Source organism: Paralichthys olivaceus, chromosome 21 (genome assembly GCF_024713975.1).
Source record: "Paralichthys olivaceus isolate ysfri-2021 chromosome 21, ASM2471397v2, whole genome shotgun sequence".
Taxonomy (NCBI): domain Eukaryota; kingdom Metazoa; phylum Chordata; class Actinopteri; order Pleuronectiformes; family Paralichthyidae; genus Paralichthys; species Paralichthys olivaceus.
In genome coordinates this window covers 17049566-17067498 of record NC_091113.1, presented here as the reverse complement: position 1 = coordinate 17067498, position 17933 = coordinate 17049566, and the positions used below count along the sequence as shown (strand labels likewise).

The 17933-nt window shown below is 38.6% G+C and overlaps 1 protein-coding gene across 2 annotated transcripts; it reads right to left on the bottom strand.

The window, feature by feature from the left end:
- Window positions 1-5111: 5111 nt before the first annotated feature.
- mbtd1 (mbt domain containing 1) lies at window positions 5112-17829 on the bottom strand. Of its 2 annotated transcripts, XM_020082874.2 has the most exons (17): window positions 17629-17829; window positions 15718-15922; window positions 15434-15567; window positions 15220-15334; window positions 15049-15131; window positions 14843-14960; window positions 14026-14160; window positions 13838-13926; window positions 13412-13646; window positions 12415-12470; window positions 11851-11955; window positions 11585-11732; window positions 11358-11440; window positions 10946-11180; window positions 8305-8376; window positions 7026-7181; window positions 5112-6609 (listed from the first exon to the last, which is right to left on the bottom strand). In XM_020082874.2, the coding sequence occupies exons 1-17, from the start codon at window positions 17647-17649 to the stop codon at window positions 6491-6493; spliced, it is 2109 nt and encodes a 702-aa protein (XP_019938433.1). In that variant the 5' UTR covers window positions 17650-17829; the 3' UTR covers window positions 5112-6490. The 2 variants fall into 2 exon arrangements, with proteins under 2 accessions (XP_019938433.1, XP_019938434.1); XM_020082875.2 differs by lacking the exon at window positions 7026-7181 and having other exon boundaries at window positions 17629-17804.
- Between the last annotated feature and the right edge of the window lie 104 nt (window positions 17830-17933).

Below are 17933 nucleotides of genomic sequence, written 5' to 3'. Positions count from 1 at the left end.
GGAGCTAACCCTTGCCAACGTCCTTTAAATGTCGGTCATATACTTACTGCTGAAACTCTTGACAAAGACATCCATCAGCGTTTGTAGTCATAAGCCTTTTTTATTCAGTGTAAAAGTCGGATCTTACAAAAATCACCAGATAAACTTTCACAGCCATGCGGAAACTGTTTGCAACGCTTGTAAACAAAGAAGCCATCCATTACAACCAATACTATGATCCAAACATTTGGCTTTATTTACAAAGTCTATCAAAGCTTGATCACAGCACAAATTTTACCATATGAAAGGAAACTAGTACACACTATCAAAAAGATGTACAAACTTTAAACTGCAATCTAATGTACCTCAAGGGTCAGTGTTAATATCAATAGATTTATAACTATTAACATAGATTATTTTTTATTTGTATCCAAAATAAATTTTGCACCATAACCCTCTCAATTCACAAGTATTTTCAGACAATAGTAATCCCAATACATTAAGTCATTTTTATCAAATATATATAGCACCACGATATAATGGTTTAATATAATTAGAGGGGGACCATCACATACAAAAGACCCGTGTTAGTATCCAAGAAAAACAAATATTAACTTCAGTTTGCGCCTCATTACTGCCCCCATCTGACAGAACCAGAACCCTGCAACTACAACTGAGTCCTGCTGATGGAAGCCTATCACCAGGGGGGAGAGGATTCACTGTTATGGTGAGTAAAAAAAAAAATCTGTCTAATGACATCTTAAATCAGAATTTGAGTCAGCTATGGGATAAGTTACAATCTGGAGTGATCAAACCAAAATTATTACAGTAATTACAACTTTTTCAGATCATAAGAAAACTAAATTGAAGCTCAAACTTTAACAGACACCGATTTTTTTGACTTAATAACCCAGAATTATGAGATACCAAGCTGAAATGATTGAATTGAGTTCAACCTGATATAGACAAGAATAAAATAAAGCCAAAATTATGACAGCTGGTCAAAATGTGAATAATTGCGACGTCAGCATTTTAATTTAAGTCAAAATTATGTTATTATGCAACATTAAGTCAAAATCATTACAATAAACCTTTTGACAAACTGCAAGAATTTTGCTTTCGTAAGTTGATTTTTACTTTGCATCTCACAATCTTGACCCTTCCCTCTCTTGGTGGAAAAAGGCTTCCATAGCTTCCTGTTTACAGCGGAAGAGGAAACAAGGAGACAAACAGAAGTTCAACAAATAATGGTCACGACAAAACAACAAGTTCAGCGCAATGAGCTCTGTTCTACATGCATTCAGTTGATCAGTGCACCCAATTCCACATTAAACAAGGATCCAAAATTGCTTCCATGTCCAGCTACTGATGAGCAAACACTTAAAATACACAGGTACCCGTGGATAAAGGTCAAACATGTTCCACTGATGGATTTGGGGATCAATGGTGAAACAAGAATATCTACAAGGGAAAGTGAGAAACAGAAGATCCAAAATGGTGCTGATTGTGCATTTGATTATTTAGGGAGAGTCTGGGGAAGGGTAGCAGCAGTTAGTCCATACAACAGTCGTTTTTAATTTTTTTCATCTAAGCTATTAATGCAGTTTTGTCGTGAAGTACTTTAATGTTTCCTTCTGCTCTCTGACATCAGTTAAAAAGAACTCCGGATGCTAGCTTGAAGCTAACCTCCTTCTAATGATTGTGAGTAAAATGTCTTTTATTGCTCATTTGGTCTCAGGAGCTCAGCGTTTCAGGCGAGCTTTGTGTTCAATCAGATCAGGAGACAAATCAATAAGAAATTAGTAGAAATGAATTCCATATTAGAAATAAGTGTAAAACAAGCTACAAAAAGCCAAACAGCATCCGTGTTAATTTTGTCGTCACTCAAATGTAGAATTTATCATGAAAACCCAATAAAACCCAACAAACAAGTGAATCGGAAAGTGAGATAAGACCTTTGTTGTTTGAACAGAACGGAAACAAACAAGCACCGTGATAATTACAATCTTTTACGCAACTTAACACCTTATTGTGAAATTTAACCATTACTCAGCACTTGAATTTGAAATGCCACTGAATTTATAGTATTCAAATATTTCATCAATGAGAATTTCTCTGAAAATAGGCTTTGATAGGTTTTCCTCACAAATTCAAATACAAAATGTAACTGTGAGAAGTTACACACATTCAATTGTAGGGTTTCCCCTGAAGCGCCAAATTATTTTTTTAAAAATAGATTTTGTAAGAGTTGATTATTTGTGTGCACAAAATTCAAAACATTTTAAATCATGTTAATGTTTTTCAAAAACTAAACATTAATATTTTATCTGAATCCTAAAAACATTCAATGAAACAAAAACAAAAAAGATTTTAATAGTCTGGTAGAAATTTTGAGTAAAATATTTCAATGCATGAAACTCAGTGGTAACTAAACGTCAAACATTAAATCCGGTTGTGTTTGAACTCTACAATTTTCTGTTGCTTTCAACATCGTCGTGATTCTGGCTCTTGTTTGCTTCCACTCAACCGATGCACAAAATGAAAAGACCATTGAGCTGATTCAGACTTGCTACAACATTTACAACAAAGAAAAGAAATCACAACTTCCTGAGAACTGAATCATGAACCTTACTGGTAGAAAGAGAAATTATGGATCGTTTCAGTGAAAAGTTTAAATCTGCTCTTCATGTCATTACCACCTTTGGCCATACGGTCACTTTTCTGTGTGTGCACCTTTAATCACAAAAACCACAGCTATATAATACCATTTTGTTAAATTATCTCATCTGTTAATTATATTAATGTCGTGATCATAACATTTGCGGGTGCTATGCGTTTTTTTCTTTAACACGGCAAAATAATATCGGATCTATCACTATTGCATATCATTCAAATTAGAAGACTACCTCATGTGCTATGATAAAAAGTTTCTTCCTTGTTTGGTGTCTAGTCTTCAAGTGGATCATTTGTCGGTTATCATTTTTCATTTGCATATGCTAACACATATTTCACACACTTTTAGCTAAATGTGGCTAGCATCAGGAGGTAGTAGATAAACAGCTGCAAAGGTCTAGCTCTAAGAAGAATGAAAGAGTCTTCGTCGTTTCCACGGCCAAGCAGTAATTACTGACTATACCATCATGGTCAAGTATATATATATATATATACATACATATATATATGTAGAATCTAAGAATCTATGCATGTATGCCAGCTCTTTTCTTAAGTGAATGCTGCCTTCAGAGACTGTTGGAGAGGCAGCATTGTTCGTGTTCTATTAAAGTCCAACCTGTTATTCTGTGGCTCAGGTGAATCATAAACTAGCTTGCATACATTAGGCTCTGACACGACCACAACCGCAGCGATACAAAATAACCCTCATGTTTTGCATATTACGCTAATGCAGTATTCAACATATTCTTTTCCATCTATGGACACAATTGCTTGATGACGTGACTGTTGAAGTGAGGCAGATTTTTCCCAACTTAATATTCTCTGACAGAAAGAAAAGTTTGATGCAACAAACGCCCCACGTATGGAGTCTCGAGTGTGCCGCATTTTAGTATTTAATCATATTTACTTAACATTCAAAAATGTTCAAAAGCTAGAAATTAACTGAATTTACATTGAAGTGATGCAAAATACAACTAAATTGATACTTCTATTTAATTGTAAATAATTACAGTTTAAATATTTTCTGCATTTCACTCTCCATTATATCTGTTTATTTATTCAAACTTAACTCACATAATATGTTTTATCTAAATATCACACAGTTCAACCCACACAGAGGCAGAGGGCCCATGTAATTGGCCAGCGTCATGCTAAAACACGCTAACTGGCAATTACAAAATAATTCTGACAAGGACCATTAACATAAATAATGCCAAATTTAACATCTTAATCGTTTGAGGTTTTATTGCATTATCTAAATACATATTTAAGTTATATATCCATATATGTTATTTTTTATTTAGTAAAGTATTAAATGATCAACAATTAAACAGAGGATAGGTTTAGAATTATTCCAGTGGCATACCCGAGACTCCACATAAACAAGGAGTTCCAGACAGACATGGTAACACGCAGCAGAAATGGTCCAAAGCACAACAGAAACATGTGCATCTCCAATATGAATCACTGGCGGAGTGCAACCTATGACAGTAAGAGAGGGACGCATCCACAACACTGTAATATGCTGCACAGTCGAGGCCAACAATGGTCAGTCTCTTAACAGCGGCGATATCAAAAACCGCGGAGGTCAAAGTAGATATCGTCGCGTTGGGCGGTGAGAATAACCCTCATCATACCAGTAAGGTTTCTCTTTTAGACAACATACCCTGCTGTTCACTTACAGTCACACTATGCTAAGTCGTTACTCATTTATTATTTCTTTAAAACCACAGTGATTTTTTTTTTTTTTTTTTTAAATGGAAAAAGCTTTTCATCTCCACAGCTTCATCATTTCTGTGAAACATTACAGCACAAAGACCCTGAATTGTTAAAAATGATAAATGATACATTTATGCTAGATTTTAGTTTTGTAAAGAATATAGAGGACGAAGACCAGGCTCATTAGCACGGCTGAATTCTTGCTACAAGCAGTTACTAACCCACAGTTAGTGGTATTGTGGGATTTACTGTGATAGGTCCCTGAAGCTCCACAAAGCTGCTTGACATCAAATTAGATAATGAGATACATTTTTTGCTTGATTCAGCTTATGTTGCCTCGTGTGATCTACTGCAACAAGCAGGCAGGTTTAGCAGCTGCACCGAGAAGAAGAGGTTGTGTGAAGTTGTGTGAAGTTGTGTTACAGATGATTTACAGTTGCTCAGAATGTAGTAATAAAAAAATAACTGATTTTCCCCACAATACCCACTTTGTGTAGCTGAAGAATTATAACATCTACACGCTGTACAGACTTCATAAAAGCCAAGTGGAATGTGCAGGAAGATTTCTGTATTCAATACCTAACTTTTAAGAAACAACGGTGTCTGCGTCAAATCAATGCAAACTTGCAAAATAATTATTTCAAGTTAAAGAAATTTACCCTATAGGTCCTGGGTGTAGCTTGTGGATGTTATAAATGGGGACAATTTGTAGATCTAGATAGAATAGGAGTAACTAAAAATTCATTAACAAAACTTTTTAATAACGCACTAATTTTAACAAAAAGACATGAAAGTCATTGTTTTTACTTTTCAAATGTAAGATTATGGCTCAGTGTGAAAGATACATCCAGAGACTGATCTCAGAAAGGAGGGAAAACAGTGATGAGCATTGTTTTCTAAAGGATTCATCAAAAAATGTGAATAAATAAATAAATTACATGATAATGACGTCATCTGAACAGTTTTGGTGATTTTGATTAAACCTGTGAGCTCAAAATCTGCTGGGAGAAATATCATGTATCTTGAATCAGACTTTGGTTCTGTAATGTTTGAAATCAGAAATAAATGCAGCTGCAGAAATCTTGAACATCAGTAATGCTAAGCAGTATTGTACTGGGATCTGTCTTCCAATTTACAATCCTTGATCTATATTCTGCAATTCTATTTTAATAGGTCTTCACATACTATTTGAATATAATCACTTCTGTGAAACAACGCACGTTACATTTCCCACACAACCACCAAAAATGTAAATGCAAAAATAGGAACATTAAGACACACATCATTACAAAAAAAAAAAAGGAAAAATAAACAAAACTTCAAGTACTTTCAATGAAGTAAAAGTCCACCTGGCAATTTGAAAATAATCAAAATATACACAACTCTGCTCCTGTCTCTGCCAGCCTTTCTTCTTCTCTTATCTCCTCAGGCTGTTCAGTGGGTGACTCTCACCAACTGCATTTTATAAACCTGAAAACCAACCAAACCCAACCAAATTATATATATTTATATGTATATGTATATATGTGCTGTCCTATAAGTGTGTGTGTGTGTGTATATATATACAAAAAAAAACAAAAATCTGAAATAAAACAAAAGACCTGGCTCAATAAATGGTTCTCACAGTTTCTACAGGTCTCTGTGCGTGGCCCAGATTGTGGCGAAGGCAGGACAGGCGTGTGTTGACCCTCCATCTCTGTGGGAAAAAAGGCTGATTTTTAATCCATCCAAATATATCTCGTCTGGTTGGATGTTTCAGACAGGAGAGGAGAGAAAGCCGATGTTGCGGCACCCAACAGTGGCACGAAAGCAAATGCCCAAATATGTGTGACCCTCCCCAGGTGCTTCCCAACCCCTGAAACGGGTTGCATGGGTGATTACGTGCGCACACAGCTACAATGTTGAAGACTGTCTACGAGGGATGTTCTTTCAGGACTTGTCAGAAGCACGACTAGCCCTCTTCTCCTCTTCATCACCGTCTCCTGTACTGACTCCAAAGAAGGCCTGTGGCATTGGTCTACGAGTGTGATTTGAGGCTAGCTTGACTCTACATTTTCCTGATCCTGCTGAGGTTTTCCAGATGTCCGTCCTGTTCCCAGTTTGTCCTGACCTCGTGACCTCAGGGCTCCTGTTTGATGTAGTAGCTGCCTGAGCCGTTGCTCTCCTGGTCGGATGTGCCCTGTGAGAAGGTGAACTCGTCCACCTCTGCTGCCTCCTCCTTCATGCGCAGGAGAGACTCTACAGATGGCACAAACACAGATAAGAGAGAGAGAACAGCAGCACAGATGAGCCACGTGTGTTCATGCACTGTCAGAAAAGCACAGGAGGCGCCCGTCTGTCTTTGCTCCGGGTGTTAGCGAGAACTCCACATGCATGAGGACGTATCGTATGAATCACACATGCCTGATGACTGCTTCAAAGTGGAGACAAAACACTAGTAATGCCCACGGTAACTCCACTCTGGGTCTTTGCTGACATGAGGAAACGTGACAATGAGAATGAATAGAAACAAAGGTTGATCGGACAGTAGAACATGCAGCATCGGCAGCATCCAGCTCCACAGCGAGGCCTGTCAGAGGCCTCTCTCCTGTTAAAACCCAGCTGAGCCTCCGAATGCGCACTGCTGAGCTGGTTTTATCTTAATGTGACGTTACCTGATTTGTGGGTTTGGTGGAGGTGGGTTCGGGGCCGGGGCCGAGCTGGCCCCTGGGCAGGGTAAGGGGGCGGACTCTGCTCTTCGTCCCCTGAGAAGCTGCTCCTCCTCCTGCCTGCCTGACTGAAGGGCCGTCGACCAACCGGAATCTTCCTCTCTAAACACCAAGTCAGACTCAGGTAAGCTACCAGGGGCTTATTGCACACAGAGTCAATTCATCTGGAGCTCGGTTTCAGTGTTCAGATTACGTATTAGGAAGAAAGTCAAACAGGTTAAAGTTGAAATCTTAAATTTATCCTCAAACTGTTGTCACTTGATATGCTCATCTGATTAAGCCCCTGGTAAGCTGTACTCGGACTGCTACACCCCGGTAAGCAGAGGCACCGTTAGCTACCAAGAGCAAAGCTGCAGCAAAGTGTGGAAGACTGTGGCTGCCAATATTTAAAGTCAATCACTTAAGAAAATGTAATTGTTCCACTTACCATTTTAAATAGGTATGACAAAACTTGTATTTTGAAATTGAGTTTATGATTTGATGTATGAAATTCACAATTATCAAACTTATATAGACTGGAAAGTAAAATGTAAGCAGTACTACTGCCACAATAAAACAAGGATTGAAGATACATATGCAGGTGCTTTTAAAAAAACAAGCTAAAAGTCAAGATATATTTACATTAATACATTGTCTACCACCAAAAAAATAATAATACATTTCCCATGGATTTTCATGCAATGTTATGCTCTGGAGGACAGTTTTGCGTAATTTTAAAACATGGAAACTAGATTTTTTTCCTATTTTAATTTGCATTCTGTAATGCATCGTGCACACAAATGGAAAATACATTTGATTAAAGGATTTAGTTTTAATATTGGTGGCCACAGACTTCCACATTAAACTGCCGAAAATGTGTTCAGCACAGGGTGTTCAAATTAGCATTAATATCCCCTTCTTGTCTTTATTGATCTGAAACTGAGGGTGCAACACCAGGCCTTCTGCTCTCAAATACCTGCAGGAACACCATCTCAAAAACTACAAAGTCCAAGTGTGTTAACAAGTATCCCACTCAAAAAAGGGAGACAGATCTCTTCAAGCATCCGGCAGGGTGACAAAAGGGGTCCAATGACAATATTCCTGACACACCGAGCGGGTGACCAACAACAGAGCAGCAGCGATACCACCACAAGTGTAGCCAGTGACAGTAAGAATAACAGCGAAAGGAGAAGGTGGAGGAAAGAGCGGAGAAACACTTATTCACAGTCGATGAAGGATGACTCACTTTTCTTTTGGCCTTTGTACTGCTGGGCCTTTTTCTTCTGCTTGGGCACAGACTGAGGCATGTCTCTGTTACCTGAAAGGACAGCACGGGATGGTTGTGGACAGTGAGGTACATTGCATGAAAAACACATTGCGTCCTTCCTACAGCATTATGGTTTGAATTTAAGTAGCACAAGCTACTGTTAGGCTATGTCGGATCATGTAAATACAGTTTCTCTATCAGTGTCATTACACAATTTTATGTTTCTGATGTCTATTACACTCAATTAATGAAGGTTGACTCAGTTTTTAGTGCCACAGCAATCCCTGGCCTAATGCTAGATTACAGAAAGTAATTAGGATAAGCTCCAATCAAGCTACACTTTCAGCCATTTCTGTTCAGACTTATGTATCACATGTAGTGAAGACTAAAAGGGAATTTAATTAAAAGGTATTAAGTGTATTTTAACATAATAATAAGTACATGAATAGAGTTATAGGCTAAATGTCTATAACTAAGGAAAGGGCACAATGACATTAGACCACCAAAATCTAGACAGTACATTTTTGGTTCCAACTGAAAAAATTAAATTAAATTTAAGAAATCTCCTCAATGTATTCGTGACATATCGTATTAACAAGAATGTGAGCGACGGACATACAGAAGCCCTGTAGACATTTCCAATTCGCTCAGTATCCACCTAGTATACAGAAAATTAGCTGGCAGTAGTAAAGACATAAATGATAAAAAAAAAAGAAAACAAACAATGCATGATGTAAAGAGTATAAAGATGTACAATATTCAAGACACAGGAATATGTGAACACTAATATAGAGACATATTTGAGTAACCAAACAAAGAAACAAACTACATTCAAATGGTTTTCCATCTATATTTTTAAATGTTAAGCCCTCTTTAGACACGGAGTCTGTAACATTGCAGGCTTCATCAATATGTTAGTGATGGCTTTTTAGCATGAAAGCACACAGCAGGACTTTTAATAAAATATCAAACTAAATTAACACAACACAAATGCATCATGTTGGAAAAATATCCAACTTTAAAGATATTTAACTCTGATCTGCTCAAATAAATGAGCCTGTTTGCCTTTTAGTTGTGGAACCTTTCACAAGAACTTTTGCAAACAAAGAGCTGTAAACAGTTATGATGTCAGAAACCTCCTATTATTTATTGAGAAGAAAAAAAAATTAAAGAACAACCCCTTGTTCCTCTCTAGCACTGTAGCCAGACTCATAGTCATAGATCTACAGAACCATCTATTCATTTATCTCTTCACAGTAATAATTTCATGAGCTTCATTACAAATAACATAACTATCTAACTAACAGCTCTAACCACCGACTTGCCAGACTGGCAAAGACACATTGTCCAGTGCAGGAACTGTCAGTCAATCAATCAAATTTTATTCGCACAGCCCATATTCACAAGTCACAACACAACTTTAGCACCCTCTTTATTTAGACTGTCTTTCTTCTACAGTATAGATCTGTCCGACGACTGGCTGACTTCACTGGTCTCTTATTCCAAACCATCAAATAGTCAATTCCTATTACAACCTGATTGTTGTAGGATGTTTTACCATATAGTGACACTTCCATATTAGATCTAATCTAGGTATCTTTGTTACAAGCTAAGCACAACAGGCTTTTAAGGTTGAAATAATTAATCCTCTGCTTTAAAAGCCTTCTCTTGACATGGGTGTTTTTGCAAACTATACTCTCATACCGCACCTCTCATTAATTTGTAAAATCCTCAAAAACTTAAGATATTGTACTTGAACTTAAACACATCAGAAATACATCATTTGATCATATAATCACACTGGATGGTATAACCTTGGTCTCTGGGTCTACCGAAATGAACCATGTAGTTATATTTGACCTGGACATGACCAGTGACTCACTCAACAGCCTTGTTGAATGCTGAGAAACTAGTCTAGCTCCCAGTTTGGGTTTCGATGGCTGACAACCTCTCCACATTTCATGTTGGAGGTAATAACATTTGTCTTCTATAAAGCTTATAGTTAGTGCTGGCTCAGGTACCATCTGAACCATCTCACTGCTACTCTACACCTAGACTGCTGAAGTGAACTCAAACTAAGCACTGAGCTCTCCATGTATTTATAACACTATTACACATCAATACCTTGTGTGCCGTATCTCTTTATCTGCTGTCACTACAGGTTCATAAAGAAAGAGCAGAATTGGAGCTTTATTAGTGTTTTAAAAGCAAATCAACCACATGCATGAGTAATATCTAACAGAGTCAGACAACTTGTACTGTCAGTATCATGGAAAGTCTTTGGGATCGCTGTCACACACTTTTTAAAAGACGGGACAGCCAAAGTACACAGAGTAGTAAATAAGTAGTGAGCTGTTGATACCAGAGATGCCACTCCTTAGGCTACTGATTGCTTTTATTATATTATGTTCTTTCCTTAAAAGTTTATTATCAACATATGGAATCTACAGTTTTTGGAATTTATGTTAAAAATCACTATTGATCAAAACAAATTCAGCTATTCTTGCTCATGTCAGAGGAAATCTCTATTTCGATGATGAGATATCTCGTTTCTGAAGAAGATATTTTGGCCTCATGGTGGCGCTAGCGGATGGATCGGACGGTTGAAAAGTATTCTTACTCTGAGAAGCAGGGGGTTGGAGCTGGTAGCCTGTCAGCTGACACCAGCCCACAGGGTAGAGGTCAGGTGACTCGCAGTCCACCCACTGGTCATACTCGTCCTCCCAGCCGTCAAAGTGGATCCTCAGTAGCCGGTGCACTATTCTTGTCACTGTGGCAACGCACACCAGCCGCGGCTCCATCAGGTCAACAGCCTCTAGCTTCATGCCTTGTCGAAAACCATGATTGGGAACCTCCTGGAAAATGTGACGCAGCAAATTAAATTAAAAAGAGAAATATATTTGACTGACATATCCTGAATCCCATTATTTTACATCACTGTCATCACTAACTTAATAGCCAGAAACATAATACCAGACAACATTATTATATCTTTAACACAAATATGAAGGAGAAACCATAATCAAGTTTACCTTGTTAAAAAGCTTGACAGGAGCAGCTATTGATCCTGATTCTCTGAGGTAGTCAAACCATTTAAATGGTAGTTTAGTATACCCTGGGGAAGATAGTCGGCATTGAGACTGGAACATAATCCAAATGCACGAAGAAGCTACCAAACTACGTTTATTTAACAATTCATTTAACATAGGCTCCTCAAGGATGCAAATGTCTATTTAGAGACAAACTTTGAGTTCTGTACCTCTAGGGGGCGTGAGTTCTATGTTGTTGATTTCACAGAAGCCGGCAGGAAAGATGGAAGGGGAGGCACCATGGTAACAGAACCAGTCTGATCCGTCAACTGCCTCCGAACCATCAATCCCGATCATGAGGTACCCGTCTGCCAAAACCTAAAACGGCAGAGAATGCATGAGGTGGGTCTGGAGCAGTTGAGTTATTTCAAATCAATTAAAAAGCAAATGTATCAGCAGCCCCTGATAATGATGTGCAGCATAGACACACACTAACCTTTCTTACAGTGGCTACACATATAGCTGAGAGATTGAGGGGGTCAATGGCTTCTAACTTCATCCCATCTCTGAACCAGTCCCCACTCTGGTCCACATCTTTAACCTGATATTCGCGTGCAGACAGAAAAAACAGAACCGATGGTTCATTAATTGCAATGAAATGGATTTATCAAACATTAGATATTACATATAAATACAGCTCATAATAATGAGTTGGACATACACCACTCAGATTCAACATTAAGACTGGTTGTTTTAATGATATGGCAGGTCAGTGTATTTTTGTCAAAGCACAAAGCCACTGGGAAAAGTTTTAAAATCACCAGTTGTAATATCAGAGTATTTACTACTTCAATGAAACACTTAATTCCAGAATGGAGATCAATGATTAATACTCCTGCAGCTTAAGGGGCTGAAGATGCTTTGTGAATAACTTACATCTTTACCAGGATCTAGTCGTAAGTGTAAAAGGAGTTTTCTGAGAATTTCATGACTACGAGTACCTTTTGTACTTTATGGACAGTTCAGATAATAATAACAGAAATGTTTTATTTTGCTTTACCTTCTGGAAGAGCGGAGCAGGCGCATCAACTTGACCATCCGTTTTCTTAGTGATATCTGAAAAATGTATTGACAGATTAAAATGACTCCTCATGCCTGAGATGTTTTAGCAATGTACACACAAATAGAGCTTCACTAGCATGAAATGATGAGTGAAGCTCATGACGATTTTCATTTTTAGGCACAACAATGAAGTGATCTATAGACATTTGTTGGCAAAGATACCGAATGCCACCATGCCCCCTACAGCTTCTGTCATGTAATGGTTTATTTTTGTTGATCTACAAATCTTACGATCTTACAAATAGCAACAAACAACATGTATTATTAACAATAAATATTTCACATATACAGTACAGATCATAACTGTTTGGACTGCGTCTGATATTACTCACAAATCACTATATAGGCCAGTATATAGTGAATTTGATAGTATAGAAATTATGATGTAATAAAATGCTACTTGCTGGGCTAGAGGACAAAAATTATGATCATGACTGAAATGGGACAGAATCCATGTACCAAGAGACTCTTTCTTCTTGGCAGTATTTATAGAGAGGTTCTTTTTTATTTGATGTTTTTCTCACATGATGTGGGTGCTGTGCCTATTTTCTGCAGACCCGTCTTGTGGCATTGTGTATTGTGTTCTCGAAAGCTAAGATGTGGCGCTTAACTTCAGTATCCATTATTATATTTAATATTAGAAGGGCCCTATCTCGGCATATATATATATATAAACACATTCCCACCAAAACTTAATCATTACTTGGGTCAAGATCCAACCATACACAAAATTTCATAGAATTTGGTGCTGTAGAAATCATGCTAACTAACATAGGCACAAAAACATAACCCTCTTGGTGGAGGTATTAGATGCATTGAAGCATAAAGGACAACAAATGTGTGACATCCCAAAATACTTGTGGTCTTGACTGTAATTTTCAACACCTTATAAATGCACCACCAGTAAAGGTGTTACTGGAACTTTCCGAACCCACCAGATCGTTTAAAGCGGTGTCCAATGCTTCGCGACCAGCCTATATTATGGATGAGAGGGCTGTACATGTGGCACCAGAAGTCATCAGATCCATCCTGGCTCTCTTCATAGACCAGCCGGAGGCGACCGCCGATGACCTGCTCCACCAGCGCCACCCGCGTCCGGCACAGGTAGTTCTTATCCACCACCTCCACCCGCATCAGCTTTTTAAAGGGGAACTGCGTGTTCTCATGTACCTACAGCGAAAAAATTATACATGGATTTAACAAAGTACACATAGTCACAGTCCTTAAATTTTGCATCTCACAAGATGAGGCAACACTAAATATTACATCTAAAAATATCATCAAAGTAAGAGCCGTTTAATCAATATATAAAATCACCAAAAACAATGTCATTCAATTTATTAGGCATTAGTTTCTCTCACCTTGGTATTAAAGTCAGGTGGCAGTGTTTTAGCTCCCGTAAGACGCTTTACAAGAAAGGCTTTCCAGTTAGAGTATTTATGCTGTATGCCTGGAAGAGATAAAACAAATAACAGCCACAGTAGCATGAGCCATCCGGGAACTTGCATTCACGAAAAAGAAGGTAAAAGAAATTTGGCATTAGGCTCACTTTTTGGAGGTACAAGGGGTTTGCCACTGGAGGCGCACCATCCCACTGGGTGAACCTCAGGGATACAGAGATTACACCAGAAGTCCTTACTGGTATCGTTGTCAAAACCCTCATAGCGCAGGAGAGCCTTGAACCCTGCAGAAGGTTATAAGACACTGGTGAGTTTCTGCTGAATTTCAGCCCTGAAGCTGGGAACACTTTTACTGGTCTGGCTTGTTCTCGGCTTTCAAAAATACGTGAAGCCAAAGAACTGTAGATACAATGGTAATGAATGTGTGAAACTGTTAAGCCAACATGAATGAGTGTTCATGATATGTACAGTACCATTCAGTGAATCAGCAAGCAGTATTTAAGTCAGGTGGTGCAACATGGCTGTGACACTTCAGACGCTGTGCTATTCAAAAAGGATTGTTCGGCATAATTTTGGCTCTACGTCGTCTTTAAAGATGGATACTTTACACAAAGCTGAACAGTCCTGAGATTGTGTATTTTCAAGGGCAAAACAGAAGAGGAAATCTGACACTTTTCCACGTTATGTAAGAAGCAGTTAATCAAGATAATTGTTATTTTACAGTGGACATAGTAAAATAGAATGCCTCTCTGTTGTTTTATACGGCAAAACACAAAACAAGTAATCTATTGGGCGAATACTTTATATTGAATGACGCTGGAAAAAGTAAATGTCTGCAAAGCTTTATTCAAGAGCATTTTCAAGCAATGAACATAATGTTAAATGTTTATGCAGAATGTTTATAGCTATGATGTGGATCATTTCATTCAGATTATCTGATGGTGTGGATTGTAGAAAAAGCCTTACCTGCTAGCTTAATGATTTCTGCTATCCAGTATACCTTGGTGGAGAGATTGGTGTCAGAGTTGAGCACTTCAATCCTAACACCTTCTTCTACGTCTCCCCAGCACGTCCCCATAGGGGCCTGAAACACAGTAGCGGCAGTCAAGTTACACAGATAACAAAGAAACAGATTATTTGTCAGTTTCAAATCAGCTTTAGTTTTTACTTACATGCTTGAAGCAGCTGACTGGAGCTCCGACTGTGTTATTGCTACAGATGTACCGACCCCAGTCAAAGCTCTCTGCGGGGACCACTGGCAGAAACAAGAAGAGTGTAAAGCTGGAGTATGTTTTAACGTGGAATCACTTTTATCTTATTAATAAGTATGAATTACAACATACCAGCTTTTGATTTTGCCTGGTTCTGTTGACTTGCTTGGTACTGGGCGTAAGCTGCCAATTTTGCCACGAGAGGCTGTTTCTGTAAGACTTTTGCCTTTTTCGTTGGTGGTTTGCCCTTTCAAAATAAAGCAGACATAATAAATGCAGTAACTATATATTATTAATCTCAATCCTCAATAAATTTGTTATAAAAAATACATTTTGAAGCATTTACCTGTAGTCTAGCCAAGATGCTAGCTTTTTTGGAATTAGAGGAATAACTCCTCGAACACGACACACTGCAGAAACGCTTGGTTTTGGAGTAAAAAGCATCTCGTACTCCGACCATCCCACACATCTCACAAGTGGCTGTGAAGAAGAGTCCACAAAACAGAAGCAAGATCTGTTAAAAATCACCAACCTAGTACATGATGGCCAATTCTTTGTCTCTTATGCATGGGATAATATTCCAAAGATCCACACAAACTGTAAGTTCCAAACATATTTCTGTGCACTCACCCATTCCAGTCTTGCCATCTGGGTAAGTGTAGATTTGACCATTGTTCTTGATGATGGGAAGGCTGACAGGGATGGAAGGTGCCACCTCATCCTCACTGTCCTCTGAACTAGAGCTGCTGGTTGACTCTTCACTGCAGCTGTCATACCCATCAAACATCCCGAAAGAGTCTCTCCGCTTACGCTCTGAACGTGGGGTGCGTTCAGCCTTCACAGTTGAGAAAAAGACAAAGGCATCTGAATTAGTAACATATTTAAATGACTCCGATACTGCCCGAAAATGCCAGATCGGGCATCGGCGAGTACGCAAATCTATATGTCGATACGATTCCACGTTTTTAAAGTATTTTAGTTTTAACCAGATAAAACTGCAATTTCTTTTCCTGAATTCACATCTTCTTTGCTGCTCCAAAACAGCAGCTGCACTGTACTGCCACTGGCAAGTATTGTTCTTAGAGCAGTGAAGAAGTGATGTCTGGCAGTGCAGTGTTAGCCAGAGCTCACTAAAATGTCAGCAATGTGACAATATTTCACACTGGAAAGTTCCACAAGTAACACGGTGATGTGTACCATGTACAAGTTTTAAGCTGTTTAAGGAAATTGTTTTTTTTATGCCTAAATGTATTCATTTGTGTTCTTTTTCAGATATGACTGAAAAAGTAAACAATAAAAATGCCATTAATTCTCTGTTTGTTTTTCCTGAGCCAGGCCATAAAACATGATAGCAATCATCACTTCGATACAGGGTTAGTAGCATACAGCCGTTGCATGAGTTGTTATCAACCACACTGGTATCAGATCAAACTCAGTATCGGCTGATACACAGGTATTTTAATCTGTGTCAAGAACGGAGAAATGATATAACTGCCTCTAAACATGTATTCACTTGATGATCATTATCTGCAGTATGCACTTAATTATTCAGTTTATAAAATATAACTGAGCAGCAAAATGTCCCTTCCTTTATCCAAATTCAAGGTGTCATCTTAAAATGTCTGATCGAGCCCATAGATGTTCAGTTCACGGTATCATCAGAGAAGACAACACAATAAAACAGCACATATTTGCATTAAAGCTAGGGCAGTGACTTGTTGGTCTTTTTTTTTTTTCTTCTTCTTTAAAATTCATTGTTAAAAACTAACATTCAATTGCCAAAGTTGTTGCACATTCATTTTGCTAATCAATTAAGAATTTAAGATTGAGCCCTGGTGTAAAATGATAGCAGCACGGTACTTGCTCGACCTTTGCATAATTTAGTATTTCTAAAAGATCATCTGCTGTGAGGTCTGACCTGGGAAGGACAACTAGAAATGACTATGGATTTAAATGCGAGCGTGAACACTGCGATGAGAACGTGAACATTCAATATGTGCTGGCTGACAGCACTGAGATATTTATTGTTGTCACAGCCTGTTTACTTCCTCCTTCCAGCATCACAGGTGACATCCCAGCTAACTACGCTAATATTTATTATTTTAACAGGAACGACACTGAAATAAGAATTTTAAAAAACTCTTCCGGCCAGTAAAGAAACTCTGAGCGAAAACTGAAATGTACAAAACAGAAGAGAAAACCAAAATACAAGCTAAACTAGGGGGCGGCCCTACTCGAAATAGCTCTCAATGCTAGCTGGCGTTAGCACAGCTCGCTAGCGGAAATATGTTTTTTCAGTTTCTGTTCACACACGCACGCCGCACTTTTCGTTCACAATGCATATTCACATGCGTGCACGTGTAGTTTAAATCAAGGTGGGGTCGCTTCATTTCTATCGCTGTGGAGAGCTGAGTAATATTTCACTCTAGGCGTCCACCAGCTAGCTGCGATATCCAGATAACAACAAAGGAGGAGCGTTAGCTTTAGCAAATCCCCAGTAATCGGAGGCTCGCGGCCCTAAAACGATGCTAATTCACTCACCAGGTCCCGTGTGTCTTCCATCAGCCCTTCATATAGAGAAGCTGCTAGTTCACTGTGCTCCCGTGCTGACACAAACTCCCCACGCGAGGGATGAGTTCAGTCTTTGAAATAGCAACAACTATATAAATACTACCAGGCAGGGTATCAACAAATTACTCTGCCGCTTCTGCGCATGTGCGAGCGTAACCCGCTTCCACGCGATTGGCCCGTTCGGAATGGAGGTCAGCCACCACTACAGAAACAAAACAGTGGAGTCCGCGATGGGAATGAATGAATGGCCTCTTCCGTTTCAAGGTGCGAAGCAA